Source organism: Carya illinoinensis, chromosome 5, assembly GCF_018687715.1.
Source record: "Carya illinoinensis cultivar Pawnee chromosome 5, C.illinoinensisPawnee_v1, whole genome shotgun sequence".
In the NCBI taxonomy this organism is placed as follows: domain Eukaryota; kingdom Viridiplantae; phylum Streptophyta; class Magnoliopsida; order Fagales; family Juglandaceae; genus Carya; species Carya illinoinensis.
This window is the reverse complement of record NC_056756.1, coordinates 44,674,108-44,691,381: the sequence shown is the minus strand read 5'-3', so window position 1 is coordinate 44,691,381 and position 17,274 is coordinate 44,674,108. Positions and strand designations below refer to the sequence as shown.

At 37.3% G+C, this 17,274-nt stretch overlaps 2 protein-coding genes across 2 annotated transcripts; both read right to left on the bottom strand.

The window, feature by feature from the left end:
• Nucleotides 1-7,425: 7,425 nt before the first annotated feature.
• LOC122311966 lies at nt 7,426-11,198 on the bottom strand. Its single transcript, XM_043126767.1, has 2 exons — nt 11,073-11,198; nt 7,426-10,131 (listed from the first exon to the last, which is right to left on the bottom strand). Exon 2 carries the CDS (start codon nt 8,665-8,667, stop codon nt 7,900-7,902), a length of 768 nt encoding a protein of 255 aa, XP_042982701.1. The 5' UTR covers nt 8,668-10,131; nt 11,073-11,198; the 3' UTR covers nt 7,426-7,899.
• LOC122311967 lies at nt 11,049-15,678 on the bottom strand. The gene is made up of 3 exons (XM_043126768.1): nt 15,465-15,678; nt 12,783-12,985; nt 11,049-11,661 (listed from the first exon to the last, which is right to left on the bottom strand). The coding sequence occupies exons 1-3, from the start codon at nt 15,558-15,560 to the stop codon at nt 11,319-11,321; spliced, it is 642 nt and encodes a 213-aa protein (XP_042982702.1). The 5' UTR covers nt 15,561-15,678; the 3' UTR covers nt 11,049-11,318.
• Between the last annotated feature and the right edge of the window lie 1,596 nt (nt 15,679-17,274).

Below are 17,274 nucleotides of genomic sequence, written 5' to 3'. Positions count from 1 at the left end.
CTTCAACATCGACTCAAAGACGAAGCCGGTGAGTACTCCTATGGCCCCATATTTCAAGCTCAGTGCATTGCAGTCTCCTAAAACCGATGAAGAACGGGACTACATGAGAAATGTCCCATATGCAAGTGTTGTTGGAAGCTTAATGTATGCCATGGTGTGTACACGACCTGATATCTCCCAGGCCGTTAGCTTAATTAGCCGCTATATGCATAATCCTGGAAAGACTCATTGGCATGCGGCTAAGTGGATTCTACGGTACATTTTAGGAACCGTAGATATTGGTTTGAAGTTCGAGAAGAGTGGAGATAGTCTAGTAACTGGGTATGTTGACTCAGACTATGCAGGTGATCTTGACAAACGCCGATCGACAACTGGATATGTGTTCACTATGGCTGGAGGACCAGTTAGTTGGCGATCAACTTTGCAGTCGACAATTGCACTATCATCAACTGAGGCTGAATACATGGCTGTAACAGAAGCTGTGAAAGAAGCCATTTGGTTACAGGGATTGGTAACAGACTTGGGCTTTAAGCAGCAAGAGGTTACCGTTTACTGTGACAGTCAGAGTGCAATTCATCTGGCCAAAAATCAAGTATATCACTCTCGAACAAAGCATATAGATGTCCGTTTCCACTTCGTACGTGAGATATTGGAAGAATGGGACATTCTACTTCAGAAGATTGGCACTGAAGATAATCCAGCAGATATGTTGACAAAAGTCGTCACCGGGATCAAGTTCCAACACTGTTTGGACTTGATTAATATCTCATACTGCTGAGCACCTACGGGTGCACTAGCGCCTTAGGGCGCATTTGGTAGCGGAGATCTCTCATGGCAAGCGAACATTTCGATAAAGGGATGAAATCATTGGAAGGATACAACATGCAGTATCCTAATGTGGCACACTTGGGTGGAGGGGGTGATTGTTGAGGGACCACCCCATGTGTGCCATCCACCCACCCCATGTGTGCCATCCACTATGTGTGCCCATGTGTTGGTGGTGTCCAATTCACATGATTGTGTTTCTCCATGTGCTTGCATGTGAAATGGACATTGAGCATCTCCACCTTGTGTCCAACGAATGTAATCTGGAGGGAGATGGGTTCAACCTCTCCTATAAATAGGAGAGGTCATATGAAGGGAAGATCATCCCATTGAGAGAGAGAAGTGTGAGAAGTGTGTGTATGTGCCATTTGAGATAGAGTTGTTTTGAATATAGTGTTTCCGCTCAGTGGACGTAGGCAAATTGCCGAACCACTTAAATATTGTCTCTATCTATTTTGTGTTTATTTTCAGGGCAGCTTAAGGCACAACAGCTTTCTGTACGCCCATTTTTATAATTAAGTGCAACAGCAGCCGGCAACAGAATAATCGCCACGACAAATGTGATCCTGCTCGAGTAGGGTGTGATCAAACTCATGACTAATCAATTGAAAACTAATACGCAAAAGGATAAGAAACTAGCAACCTCAAAACTCTACTTAAAGGTATTGGTAGTTGATACAACCTCACAAGGTAGAAAAATGGGTAAAAAAAACAAAACAAAGCAAAGCAAAAGATCAGTGCAGGAGGGAAATAACTTATTCTATGAAGAGAAGAGAAGAGAAGGGGGAAATGGAGATGCTGATTACAGAAAGATACAACAATGCATGCATGCACTTCTCTGCAATAGTGTTAATAGAAATCACCTATCTCACTTATATGCTATAAAGAGGAGGAGGGACTGCTGGGTGAAAATAATTATTTGTGCCATAAATAGAAGGGGTTGAAATGCTCATCCTAAGTGCTATATTACCAACATGACTACAATCACCATAATAAGAATCTTGAAGACATGTTCAATCACAGAGGAAAAGAGATGTCACAAGCAATTATAGAGCGTTGTATGTATGGAGTGCTTGATTACATTGATTAGTATCAGCAATAACCTCAGAAGAGTGCTTGCAGCCTAAAAGGATTACAAAGCCATTTCTTTGTATTCTATCTTGAGAGATCAGTTATGAAAGGGGCACATATATAGGAGTTGAAGGGACTCTAAGCCTGCTTAAAGAAGAAGAAAATGGTTATTTGTACCATGGAACAATTTAATGGTGGTTACTTCATTAATTAATTCAAGCCTGTCAAAAAACTGGTCCTTTCTGAAGAAAGCTTACAAACTCGGATATTTGATACTCAAAAGGAAAAGATTGAAATTACAAAACTGGAATAAGAATTTAGAATCAATTAGTGTGTGAAACTTACCAGGAAAAAACAGAGAAAATCAGTAGTGCTGTGGAGGCAGAGTTAGAAGGAATAATACTTCTTTTGCAACAGGTACACCCAGTTGCAACATTTATAATTATTTTAGCTATTATAAGAGCCAGCGCTGCAGTTGATCCAAGAGCCGTAGCTGGACTCCGAGGATATACACATTGATAAAGACGATCATTAATCTGAACCTGAGAAGGCTGTAGGAATAAATAAACATTAAGATCCAATTATGTATAGTTTAAATCATGCATGCCTTTAAATGGTGAGGCCTCAAGTTCGGACAATGGACATGTTTTCCTTTAAATGGAGGCTGGTGTGGATCTAAGAAAGACAGCTTACGCAATATTTGTCAGTCTAATCACATAAAACATAAGTAAATCTGATGTTTTTCTAATTGGGAACAGCTTAAATTCAAGCTTTTGGTACTGGTAATAAAATGGCATCCCTTTTATTTCTTTCTCTATCCCTTTTCTACTTCCATTATCAATCTACTTTCTCACACGCCATATCTACAATTTTTTTTTTTTTTGTTTCTTTTAGAAACTTCGATGTATCCCAAAGATTGATGTACCAGAAAATATTAGTTTAATTACTTACACATGTTTGATGTAGATTGAAACAAGGCTCACTGTATATATGTTGAGACATATCCCTAATTAAGCATAGAGCAGAGTCATAGAACTAGTAGGGGTGGCCGGATAGATTAGATATAGATATATGGGGCTGTGCTGGAGGCGTTGTTAAGGAAATATTTGAAGAGTAAACACGTTGGAATTAAGTTTGGGATGATCATGAGGTTAATTGGGCAATTAAACGAGTCAAAAAGCAAGGCCCTTAAGACTACTGTTGAGTGTGCATGTATGTGTGTGTGTATAATTGGTATTTTTGGGTACGTTAATTCTTGTAGCTTCTGCAGCAAAACCAGTAGCAGCTGATAAGAGCCCCAAGAATCCCACCACCGTGACGACACTGCATATCACCACAAACTTTGTCTCCGTCATTTCTGATACCCTGCAGAGTGCAGATTCTAAATATTTTTGCGGCTTTCTTTGAAGAGAAGATCCGCCTAAACGTAAAGTCGGTCAACTACTGCATGTCGTTGAGCTGAGTTGTATGGAATATTATGATGTCCAAAACCATGGGGGCTGAATGATGATATAACACGATGATCGAGTGCAAAGGATCATGAACAAGAACTTGCCATATTGTAATGGTGTTTCCTTATCACTGAAATTCTTGAAAACATTGTCGTGAAAGCGCGTTCCATTTATTTTAAGGTTTATCACTTGTCTCAAAACTACTTGTTTTTAGTGAATAAGAGACTTGTAACTCGGCTGGAATATCCATGCCGACGGACCTCCCAAGAAAAAGAGACTTTGTATTTAGAAAATTTTTAATACTTCAAGGGTGCAAAGTGAGTCTTCGTCTCATTGTTACTAATATCGGGTCTAATTAATGTTGATAAATTACGATATTCATGTTGTTGGCCTTTCTCGTATAATCTACATTGTAGACACCTTCTATGTGTTGACTTTTGTTGATAAGTATATTGTTTGTTGCATGGTCATAAGTTTAATCGTGTATGTTTGATTAATTTCCTTGTCTTTATACGAGGATAGTACCATCTGGTGCCATTATTTGTATGCAATTATTGGTCTGTGGTCCCTTGCATGTCTTTTTCTTCTGCATATTTTTTTAAGAAATTTGTCATGGGTTTATTCAAATATGGTGAATGTTTTGTTGCATCATGAATCATGATCACTCATTTCAAAGGCTTATCTATAAGGCATGTTATGGTAATAAGAGGTTAAATGGCTTCAGATATTGATCCTAACAAATATCCATTAGCCATCTCAATAAGTTTTAAGACAAGAGGTTGGGTAAGAGACTTAATTAGGCTGATCACTTGCAGAAATATGATAAAAATGGTAGAGGGGACTGAAGGGAGAATATAAAAGCCATTAAAGTCTGTTATCATGTGATTTTTCGTTAATGGAAAAAATCTCCTAGTCTTGAATGAGAGATAAACACATTAAGTGAGTAGAAATGCTTTCAAAGTAGCTTACCTTTTGATGTGGAAATTGTCAAAATACTCAGAAAACCCAAGATAAACTAAGAGCCCTTTCTGGAAAATGATTCTGTGTAAATTGATTTCCCTTCATGTCGTTCATTCCATCTATACACAAAGGTACGTGCCATACACGGTGTCTAACTGATTCCTAAAAATCAGCATCTATACATGGTAACATAATCTATATAACTAATAGCTAATAATAATCTATACAGCATCTAAAATTGTATACGGTAACATCCCCCCTCAAATTGATGCTGGTAAGTCAACTAGCAACAATTTGCCAACAAAAAATTGATGCCGTTGTCGAGTCATAGCTTTGGTGAAGACATCAGCGACTTGGAGATCAGAAGAGATGTGAGGAAGAGATATCACTCAACTTTCCAAGGTGTCTCGAATAGAATGACAATCAACTTCAATGTGCTTGGTGCGTTCATGGAAAACGGGATTGGTGGCAATCTGAATAGCACTAGTGTTATCAGCATGAAGAGGGGTAAAAGTAGTCTGCGGAAACCCAAGCTCCTCAAGAAGACCGCATAGTCATACAATTTCAGAACAAGCAGTAGACATAGCAAGATACTCTGCCTCAATAGAGGATTTAGACACACGATCTTGTTTCTGCATCTCCAAGAAATTAAGGCATCACCTAAAAATATACACCAACTTGTAGTAGATCGACGTGTATCTGGACACCCAGCCCAATCAGCATCACTATAAGCAACAAGTTGAAGTGAGGAGCCGGTAGGAAAGAATAACCCACGAGTAGGTGAACCTCAAGGATAGCGGATGATGCGTCGAACAACAGCAAGATGGAGATGCCGAGGAGCAGACATAAACTGACTAACCTGATGAACAGCATAGGAGATATCAGGTCGAGTAGTGATCAAGTAGATAAGACTCCCAACCAGGCGCCGATAGAGAGTAGGATCATTCAGAAGGTCCCCTTCATCTTTCCTGTATTTGACATTGACCTCCATAGGAGTATCAACAGAAGAAGTGTCCTCCAAACCAGCCAAAGTGATAAGATCTTGAATATACTTATGCTGGTTCACGAAAATACCAATGGCCTGATGATGAACTTCCAATCCTAAAAAATATGTGAGCTGGCCAAGATCTTTCATATGTAAAGTTGCATGTAACAGCTTCTGAAGCTTAGTAATCAAACCACAGTCAGTGTCAGTAATGATAATATCATCCACATAAACCAAGAGAATGACTATACCCGACGCAGACGCGTGAAAGAAGAGAGAAGGATCATACTGACTTTGTGTAAAACTGAATGAAAGAATTGTACTGCGACACTTCTCAAACCAAGCCCGGGGCACCTGCTTGAGCCCATATAGAGAACGTCGTAGCTTACATACATCATGAGAAGAAGAAGTAGTCATACCAGAGGGGAGCTTCATGTAAATCTCCTCTTGGAGATCACCATGAAGAAATGCATTATTCACATTCATCTGATGCAGTTGCCACGACTGTGAAACGGCAATAGCTAAGATGGTTTGAACCGTGGTCATTTTGGCAACAGGAGCAAATGTTTCCTCATAATCAACCCCGTATTCCTGCTTGTTACCCAGAGCTACAAGACGAGCTTTGTACCGGTCCAAAGAGCCATCAGAGCGAAGTTGTACAGAGAAAACTCATTTACTCCCAATAGGTTTGACTGTAGGAGGACAAGGAACAATATCCCAAGTGTGATTCTTCTCAAGTGCTTAAAGTTCTATTTGCATTGCATTTTGCCAACACTCGTGTTCCATGGCCTGTTTGTAGCAAGAAAAAATGGAAATAGATGATAAAGTAGCGACAAGAGAGACAGGAGAATAGAAACCATACCAATCAAGGGGTCGAGAAGTACGAGTAGACCGACGAAGAGTGGTGGAAGTAGGAGCAGCAACAGGAGCAGGAGCGGGATCAGGCGTCGGGTCATGATCGGGAGGTGGCACTGAGGAAGTGGAACTAGACTCATGTCTACTACGTCTTCCATACACAAAACCAGGTTTAAACCTTTCCACAATTGTCGGGGAATCAGAAAAATTAGGCAAAAGAGATAAAGATGCAGATGGCGACTCAAAATGAGATGGAAAGAAATATTGATTTTCAAAGAAAACCACATTCCTAGAAACCCGTATACGACGAGCATGAGGATCATAACAAACATAACCCTTTTGAGGGATAGCATAACCAAGAAAGGAACACTTAACAGATTGAGCAGTAAGTTTATGTCATTCATGAGCAGGGAGATGCACAAAACAAACGCAACCAAAGGTACGAAGATCAGAATATAAAGGACAATGACCAAACAACTTAAAGAAATGAGAAACATGATTTAGCGTAGGAGATGGTAAGCGATTGATCAAATGAACTGAAGTAGAAAGCGCCTGACACCAAAACCGAGAAGGAACAAATGATTCAAGTAAAAGGGTTCTTACCACATCAAGGAGATGACGATTTTTCCTCTTAGCAACACCGTTTTGTTGCGGTGTTGAAGGACAAGAACGCTGCGAGATGATACCTTTGCTTTGAAGAAAGGTTTGAAACTCATTAGACATGTATTTATCTCCAGAATCAGATCGCAAGATCTTGATGCTGGCAGAGAATTGAGTCTCAAGAAGGGCAAGGAAGCGCTGAAAGACTGAAAAAACTTCTGCCTTAGCCCGTAGGAAGTAAACCCATGTAAAACGACTAAAATCATCAATAAAAGTAACAAAGTACTTATAATGCGCATGAGAAACAACGGGTGCAATCCCCCAAACATCACTATGAATAATATCGAAACATTGTGAGGCACGAGATGCATGAGAAGGAAAAGGTAGAACTTTACTTTTGCCAAGTTTGCATGTTGTACAATCAAAAGAAAGATCAAGAGAAGAACATGCTTTATTGCCCAATAAACCATAATTAAATAAAGTACGTAAAACATCTGAATTTGAGTGGCCTAGACGTCTATGCCACATCTTATTTTCAAGACTAACAGCATTACATGCAAAGGAAAGTAAAGGAAAACTAGGGATAGATGGGGAAGGAGAAACATCGAGAGGAAAGAGTCGTCCCACTTTAGGCCCCTTCGCGATCATCTTCCAGGACACTTGATCCTGCACAACACAACCAAAACGAGAGAAATTAACATTACAATTATTATCAACCAATTGACCAACAGAAAAAAGATTTTTAGAGAGAGTAGGAGACACAAAAACATCAGTTAAGGAAGAGGAAAGATCACCAACAGCACTGATAGGCAAAGAGCTGCCATCAGTGTTAATTTTCAGATTTTCATCATAATTTCGGACATTAGAAAGGGGAACAATGGTATTGTTCATATGATTAGAAGCTCCGGAGTCAAAATACCATGGTGTAGAAGAAACTTGATGATTACCTGAAAGCCCAAAAGCAGAAATGATCATTTGTTGTACCATTTCAGGAGTGAGTGTGTTCGGGTTTGCTAAGGCTGTAGGAACAAGAATAGGAACAACCGGCGAGGCAGCAGGCAATGCAGCAGAACTAGAGGCACCAGTGGAGGCATGAAAAGCAGTACCCTGCTTCCGTTCAGGTCGAATGGGACAAGCAGAGATGATATGACCTTATTTCTTGCAGTAGTTACAAAACTTCTTGGGACAATCCCGAGCAATATGACCAAAAGCTTTACAACTAAAACACTGGACAACACGCATGTCTCTCCCCTTATGCCTCCCCTGTGCTGCATAAGCCACAGAAATAGGTACACTAGCAGGAGCCTGATGTGCCATGGAAGCTTGAGTGAGTAGACGCTGCTCCTCGCGAAGAAGTTCACTCAAACAAGCATCCAGAGATGGGACAGGAGCACAATTCATTAGATTAGACCGTGCAATTTCAAAGTCAGGCCGTAGTTTCATCAAGAATTGATCTCGTTTGCTGGTTGCATGCACTGCTTGGACAGCAGAGAGAGCTGCAGCGGGAATATTAGCATAAACAATGTCCGAATAGTCAGCCCAAAGAGTTTGAAAACTAGAAAAATATTCCTCAATTGAAAGACTTCCTTGTGTGAAATTAGCCATCTCATACTCCAATTGAAAACGCCTAGCAGAGTTGTCTTGATTATAAACCATATTGAGATAATTCCACATATCAGCAGCAGTTTTATAAGGCCTCAAATTTAGAACAAGATGAGGCTCAACCGAGTTAAGGAGCCAAGTCATAACTCGAGCATCCTTAATTTGCCATTTAGACAAAGCCTCGACATCTTGAGGTGCCGGAGCACTCCCATCTATATGGCCCCACAACTCTTTTCCCATAACAAATAAATGAAATTGAAATTCCCATGCAGAGTAATTTTTACCTGTGAATTTCACAACAAACGATTCAAAAGACATTATGCCGTAAATATGAGAAAGTATAACAAAAAAGTAATACCTGCCCACTCTCCCACTTACTGCCGATAGAAGCACCTACACGTGCACACCAAGAAGCCCATACACGTTCACTCAGCCCACAAATTAGAAAGTGCCGAAATTGCCGAGAAGAACCACAGACTGCAACCGAAATTGCCGAAAGGCACAAACAATAGAGGCGCCGAAATGCTCCCAACTGCTGCACCGAAAACTGCAAGAACCCAGATCAGACCAAAGCCGAGAATGGAGAAAGTGTCGGATCCACCAAAATTCTCAGCTGGTGCACCAAAGTTGAACCTAGAGTGCGCCGAACCAAAGAAACCCACAAATCCAAGAGAAAAAAAAATTCAAACAGACACAAAAATCAACAACCTGCTCTTGATATCATGTCAAAATACTCAGAAAACCCAAGATAAACTGAGAGCCCTTTCTGGAAAATGATTCTGTGTAAATTGATTTCCCTTCATGTCATTCATTCCATCTATACACAAAGGTACGTGCCATACACGGTGTCTAACTGATTCCTAAAAATCAGCATCTATACATGGTAACATAATCTATATAGCTAATAGCTAATAATAATCTATATAACATCTAAAATTGTATACGGTAACAGAAATGCTAGTCTATATTTATGTAAATGCTTTCAAGGTAGCTTACCTTTTGATGCCAATATACAAAGGTTGAACATTGCCATGGCTTCTAAAGGTGAATGCTGTGAGAAATCAAATGTAGAAACACTTGATCGTGTTTTATGGTTAAGTGAGTCAGTTGGTGATGGATAAATGGGGGCATTTTGCAGGGCTGCTGGGTCTTAAACTAGACAGGATCAGAAGCTGGCAGCAGGTGGTGTGGTTTTGGTTTCGTAAAGCCAGAGCGGTATCTCAACTCGACATTATCATGGGATTAAATCCATCAATTATTACCTAGTGTCTATGGACTCAAAGAAGCAAAGCTCGCATGGAAGGAAAGTCAGAACCTGCCAATGTGGTTTGTTTTAAGATCAGAAGCAAACTAGCTCAACAAATGGTGAAAATGTGTACTTGCAAAAAGGTAAGAAAAACTGATGAGGCTATATTACTTAAAATGGGCCTTCTTTTTTGGATTTGAAAATAAAAATTACTAAGGTCCTGCAATGGTCCAGTCCACTATTGGGTTTTGAGTTGAACATTGATGGGTGTAGTTTGGAAAATCCTGGTAAATGTGGCGGTGGAGGGATAGTTCCGGATTATAGAGGGGGAATCTTGGGTGGTTTTGTGGCTTATTATGGAAATGGTACCAACACAATGGCTGAGACTAAGGCTTTGCTTGATGGTCTGCAAATATGTAATATGCTGATGCAGTCTAATGTCGAGGTTGAAACTGATTCCAAGTGTTGGTTAACTGGTGGAATGGACATGGTGATGATCATTGGGCTGTGCAAGAAGACTGAGAGAATTGCTTACTCTGCAAAGGAGTTGAACATAGTAGTTAAGACACATATATAGAGAAATAAATCAATTTGCTGATTTTCTTGCTAAAAAAAGGTGTAAGGAAATATGACAGATTTTGAGCGGGCCCAAATGAGATAATAGCCCTGTTAAGATTGGATAGGATAGGATAGGATAGGATTGTCGGTAATAATTTTTTGGCCTTTCTTATAAGGTTTTTTTTTTTTTTTTAATTTTGGATACAATGCATGTTGTTTTCACGATTTTCATTCATCATAAGACTTTTAAACAAAAGTACTTATTTAAAAGAAAAGAGAGAGAGAAGAAGAAGAAGAAGAATAATAATAATAATAATAAGTGAGTTGCATTATTTATTACTACGGATGAAAATGTCTCAATGAATGACATAGAGCTCACTTCTTATCTCTCTCACGGTCACGGCTGAAAATGTCTCAATGAATGCCATAGAGCTCAATTCGGCGATTGCCTTTGACGGGAGAGGAAGGGGGTGGAAAATTTGATTTCTCTGCATAAAGCTTCTGAACTATTCATTCTAAACACCACTTAGACCATTCTTCCCAAATAGGGCATGCTCGAAATTCGTGAGCGTTCAGTCGCAAATTTGTATGCAGAAAACTAGATTAAAAACAGTCACAAATCTTTCATCAATATACAAATTTACACCAAAGGTTAATTGTGACATAATATTTATAAATTCAAGATAAGTAATGACTAATGATACAGGTATTTCTATAAAACAATTTTACTTTATAAGTTATATTACAAAAAACGCTCCTTATTTAAAACAGATTGAATAAAGAGTTGTGAAAGTGGTTGTATGTATATCATTTTTCCATTCAAGATTCTGCATCTTCAATAGTGTGTAAATTAGTCCAATTCGTTCGAGCAGCATGCCATATTTGGAAAATTACATGGACCAAAAAGCAAATTTCTTACCTTTAAATGAACCATCCAACTCGTATCAGAATATAATGCGTTTTATATGAACACAAGATATCCCAGTTACTGAAAAACACATTAAAAAGATCCTGCTGATGCCAGCCAAGAGCAGAATGTGATCGAAGAAACACACATTTCCCTGGTGAGACAACGTGATCATCCTTTCAAGACAGATAGGAGCATATTGTAATCTGATGAGAGGACCATATATCATCAAATACTGTCTGAACAACAAATTACCAATCACGTAAATTGTCGTCTGATATAAGTGTCTTCATGTACAAATACAGGTTCGTGAGTACTCTGAGTCTGGGGTGGGAACTGAGGTTGTCCCATAGCTATCCCTCCTTGGTTAGGAACATCAGAATTTCCCCATGGGTTGTTACTGTTCTTTGCCAAAGTTAAGGTGAGATAATAGAGAACCCCAAGAGTCACACTTGCAAGGGACAAAATGGCACCTCCAACAAAGACTCCAGGTTTCACAACATAGCAATAGTAGTTGCCGAAGTACATACTTTCTTCACCATGTCGATCATTGAGTGCAGCACCCGTCAGCAACAAAAGAAACGCCACGACAAATGTGAACCTGCTCGATTGTGAAATAGGCAAACTCAACTGAAGGCAAATACACATTGATTTTTAAATGCCAAAGATGAGCAAAAAATTCTAGAAAAGCGCACTTAAATGTAGGGGGGAAATTTCCACTCTTCTGAAGAGGATCCTTGTCCTTCCCAAGAGCTATATTATCAGCATGAGTATTATTCTCCAGTATTAAAATTGTTGAAAACAGGGAACCATAGACAAGCACCCTCTTTTGTGCACATAAATTATTCCATGCTTGGAAGTACGCAAGGAAAAAATTCACAAGTAATTCTAGAAGGTATTCTACCTCGTGTTTAGGGAATCCTCTAATTAGAACTGCAAGGTTTTCAGAAAAGTAATGATACACAACCAACCAATGGGATAGTGCCACCTCATCAATAATGCTAAACAATTTAACATAATTGCTCGCAAAGTTGTAAAAGAGTTAGATAATTGTAGGTGTATCCTTATTCTTTTCAGAAAAATGTGGTAGATTTGAGTCAATGTGTCAATCTTCTCCAGTGTGCTCTTCTCAAATTCCAAGTTTTGGGAGCCGGAAAACAAAATTAATAAGTCATTTCATTGTGTATCATCTTAACAGGTTTGGTCATGAAAGGATGTAGGAGCACTAAAACTTGCTTGAGGAAGAAAAGAATTACAGATTATGGTAAGATTTCAATGGCCTAGATTTCTTGGTTTTCTTGTTTCTTTTTCTTCCTCCTGACTAGGTGTTAACTCTTGTATACCCCCCTGTATACTTGGGCTATGCCTATTCTTACTAATATAATCCGCTACTTGTAAAAAAAGAAGGTGCTACATCTTTCAAGGAAGACCTATGGCATAACCACACAAGAGCCAGTGAAAAAAACAAAAACTAATCCAGATATAAACTTTTAGTAGTAGTATATAACAGGAACATTCAGTACTACGAAACTATTTCATGAAACAGCACTACACCAATCTCTATATTCAGACCTGTTTAAAGCCAAGGTATCTACTGAAAAATGCTTTAAAATTCCGATACAAGTCCTCATCAATGATAATTTCTCATATGATAATATGAGAACAATCAAACAGGAACAAGTGTCTTATGACTCTTATCAGCAATTAGTACATGAAACTTACCAGGAAAAAACAAAGCAGACCAGTGCTACTCTCCAATTAGAGCCAGAAGGATTAGGACTTCTTCGGCAACAAATACACCCAGTTGAGACATTTAAAATTATTTGAGCTATCATAAGAGCCAGTGCTGCAGTTAAACCAAGAGCCATAGCTGGACTCCTAGGGTATACACATTGAGAAGCTGAAGGGAACTGAACTTGAAAACCCTGTGTATATAAAAGTAATATGACATTATCATAAAACTCAAGACCACTGTTGGTAGCTCATAGGGGGAAAAGACAACTGTAGGCAAAGAATAATAATTATTATGAAGAAAAAAAAACTGGACACAAAATAGGAGGCAGTACCATCCCAATTGCATAGATGTAGGGCTTCTAAAGAAGCACTTTCCCCCAATTGTGGATGAACTTCAATGGGTCAACAAATTAGAGGAGCAGCATTTATGGAGTGGATGATTTGATGACTGGTGTCAAATGTCAGAGATCTGGTAATTGTTGCTGTAAGTAACCATTTAAGATTGAAAGACTAGGAGATCTTGAATCCTATTTCAATTCTCTAAAGTTTCCATGGCTGAGGATAACAGCTCAGGTTAGGACTTCTGTTCAAGGAGGTACCATACAGAGGAAGATACAAGAGTTCACAAACTTATCACTCGGACTTAGAGGAACTCTTCCAATTGTGGTGAGGCAGCGGCTATTGATGAGTTGGACACCGAAGCTTGTGAAATAGCTAATTATGATGATAAGAACTTCTGAATGGCGAAAATTCTCTATTTTATCCAGAAAGGAAGCCACAAATAATGTCGCAAGTCAAGTTGAGGTCTCCTCAAGTGCAACTAAGGTACAAACAAATGCTGATATTTCATGAAAAAAGGGAAACAGAGAAAGAGATGGATGAGAGTTCAAATGCAGTAGAAGAGGACTCATGATGTTAATATCACTATAGAACAGCTGATTGATGCTACTCTAGTAGATGGGCTGAAGCTAAATCAATAGAAGAATTGTGAAGGCTCGAGGCGAAAATGGAAGCTTGAATTCACTTATTTCTGATTATGAAAGGGAGCCTACACCTGCTCCATATGTGAATTGTCTCATTTAGATTTTAAGAGGTGTTAATTACCCCTTTAGGCAAAAAGACAAGAAGGTCATGGCTTTCAAGTCTTATATTTTTTTGCTGTGCCTGGTTTGGAGTAGAGTTGAAAAGGAAAGAATGCTTTAAGGATTAAGGAACACTGTTCCTTGGAGTTTATAATTACAATTGTCATGAAATAGGCAGGATATGGATATTGTAGAATGGTGTGCCAGATGTTTATTTGCTAAAGTTTTTCTATCAAATTATTAGTTCTGATGTTTCTAACACTGATGGTAATTTCATGTTGCACATTTTTTTCATTAATGATTCTAATAGTGGTGCATCTAGAAGACAGCTCTGGAAAGAGATCATTCAGCACGGTTCCCAAATTTAGGCAGGCCTTGGCCCTTAGCAAGGGATTTTAACATTGTTAAAACAGCTTGTGAAAGATATGGTGGGTAAGGAAATAGTAGGTTTAAAACGGAATTCTGCAATTGTCTTTATAATGAGGGATATCTTTGATCATCCTTATCTAGGGGCTCTGAATACATAGACTACTTAGAGGGAAGAGTTTGACTTTGTAGCTAGAAAGCTAGATGCAGTCTAATGAGTTATGGTTGAGTCTTGACTAAATATTCTCAGACTACAGTGGAATTTCAACTTCCAAGGATGTCATATCATTCACTTATAAAAAATATCTTCATTTTCTAGTACTAGCTCAGGGCCAAAACCTTATATGTACTTGTAACTTCTTGATAGGGACCTATCAAAAGAAAAAATTCTTGATAGGCTGGTATTCTTGCCACAGGTTCTAAGTGTATGGAAATTGAAACAATGGGGCCACGTCTTCAAAGTGCAAAAACAAAGTCAGAATGCTCAAATCCATGCTCTGAATGGTCAATAAAGAGAAATATGGAAATCTATCCAATGCTCAAATCCGTGTTTATGATACTGTGGAGCGGGATTTTAATCTTTGTATATTAGTAGCCATTGGCATTCTAGCTAACTTTATTTATTGGATCTGGGCCTGTATTATCACAGCAAATTCTTTGATTGCTTTGAATGGTAGCTCGGTTGGTTATTTGAAGGAAAGAAGGAGTTGATACAAGGTAATATTCTTTCTCCTTATTTGTTTCCCTTGGCAAGGGGAATTTTTACAGATTAGCGCCGCAAGCTGTGGTCAGAAACTTTGATTTCCATCCAAATAGCAAGGAAATTCATGACTATACTCAAATAAGCTCAAGTTTCACTTATGTTCAATATTAAGCTGTTTGTTTTCGTACAGCTGGAGTAGGTTTACGAGTATTTTTTCAGTTGGTGAAATGAAACTTCTCGTTCGTCAAAAGAAAAGGGTGTGAATCGCAGGTTATCCACCATCAAAGTTCCCCCTCAATTACTAGAAAACGAAACAGCAAAGAAGACTGCTTTTTGTCTTTTTCGCCTTTTCACATTTCCTCAGGTTTCTTAGCAACCAATAGAGAGCTAGGGTGTCACATAAAATCAAGATGAAGAAGAGAAAGCAACCAAACGGCAAACTTGAATGAAAACATCAAAGAATGAGCGCGCCAAGAAATATAAGCAAAACCCATATGCATATATGGTACTTTCGTTTACCTTAATCCTTGTAGCCTCTGCAGCAAAACCAGTAGCAGCTGATAACAGCGCCAAGAAACCAACTACACAGCATATGACCACAACCTTTCTCTCCATCAGCTCCTTTCTCCCTCCCTAAAACTGTCTCTCTCCCCGCAAATTCTTAGTCGTATTTTCGCCTCTTTATTAGAGAGTAGGCGTCTAGTTGGTGAAGGTCTCTTCTGGAATTATGACGTCTAAATAAAACACGAGAAATATTTGAAAGGATGACGAATATCCTTTGATGGCAATATCGTAATACGTCTACAATAGCGAGGGCGTTATAAATACCATTGTAAAAGAAACGTTTTTTATTAGGACATCGTCGCTGGTTTTGCCAAATGAGAAAGTTTCTAATATTTACATAATCTATGTCAAAAACATCTCATATTAAATTGAGTATAGCTAAAATAATTTAAATTTTTACTATAATAATTGGCTAAATATGGAGGATTATAGTTGATTCACCAAATATTAAAATACTAATTTCTCATTAGATTGAGTATGTTGTTAGATATTTGGTTAGTAATTAAGAAATTTAGATAGAATTTGAAATGAGTTTAATCTCAATTTTTAGTTATTAACATTAAATGACTTTTGAAAATATGATTTTTAATATTAATTTAATTAGAATATAATTATTATTAATATTAAATTAGTAGTTAATATTTTTAATTAGAATATAAAATGTGATACAAATAAATTAAATAAAAAATTATTAATTTAATAATATTTTATTATTATATATAGAGTGAATGGTTAATTTAATGTAGAAATTGAATTTAAATAGAATAGGCAAATACAAAAATGTGTAATATTGGGTAAATGTTAAAAATAGATTTGGCCAAAGCAATAAGGATGCTCTTCCGTGGCAAAGAAAAGGTTTTGTGAGTTTTACTACACATAAGCTTATACACTACATTTTTCTTTATTTTTTAAATTTTTTTTAGGTTTATTCTTCTTAAACTAATTTAATTCTTTTACTCATTATCCATATACCAAACATTTGGTAAAAGAAAACAATTAAAAAAAAAGTGTTGTGTGTGGGCTTATGTTTAGAATTTTTATTATTTTATTTTGAAAAATTCTATTCATTATCTCCACATACCAAATTTTTTTTTCTTGCCAAAGCTGTAGTATATGGACGATAAGTAGAAAATTTTAATTAGTTTAAAAAGAATAAAACTAAAAAAATAATTTTAAAAAATAATAAATAAATAAATAAATAAATGTATTGTGTGTGGCGTGTAGGGATGATGAGAATGAAAGCTCATTTATTTTGAATTTTGCTACTCTTCATCCCCACACACCATGCACTACACTTATTTTTATTTATTTTAGTTTTATTTTTCCTAAACTTGAGATCTTCTACTCATAATTCATATACCACATATATAATAAAAGAAAAAAATAAAAAAAATAAAATATTATATATGGTGTGTGGTGTGAAGAATGAAGATGATGAGTAAAATTTTTAATTTTTCTTTAATTTTTTTTCCAGCATGACTATGGGCATGTAACCATAAGTTGAGAGACAAAAAATAAAACAAAACTTGATGCAGTCAAAATGGGATGATAAATGACAATGTTACCACTAAATAACAATTTGTATATAATAAAATAATATTATTTTAAATTTTATTTTTTAGAATAAAGTGTGTCCTATGATATATTGATTATAAGCCAAAAATAATAATAATAATTTTTTAGTGGATATTTATAATCAAGAAAAATTCTATTTATAAGCTGGTATAGATAACATATAAAGTATTTAAATGAAATAATTTTATTT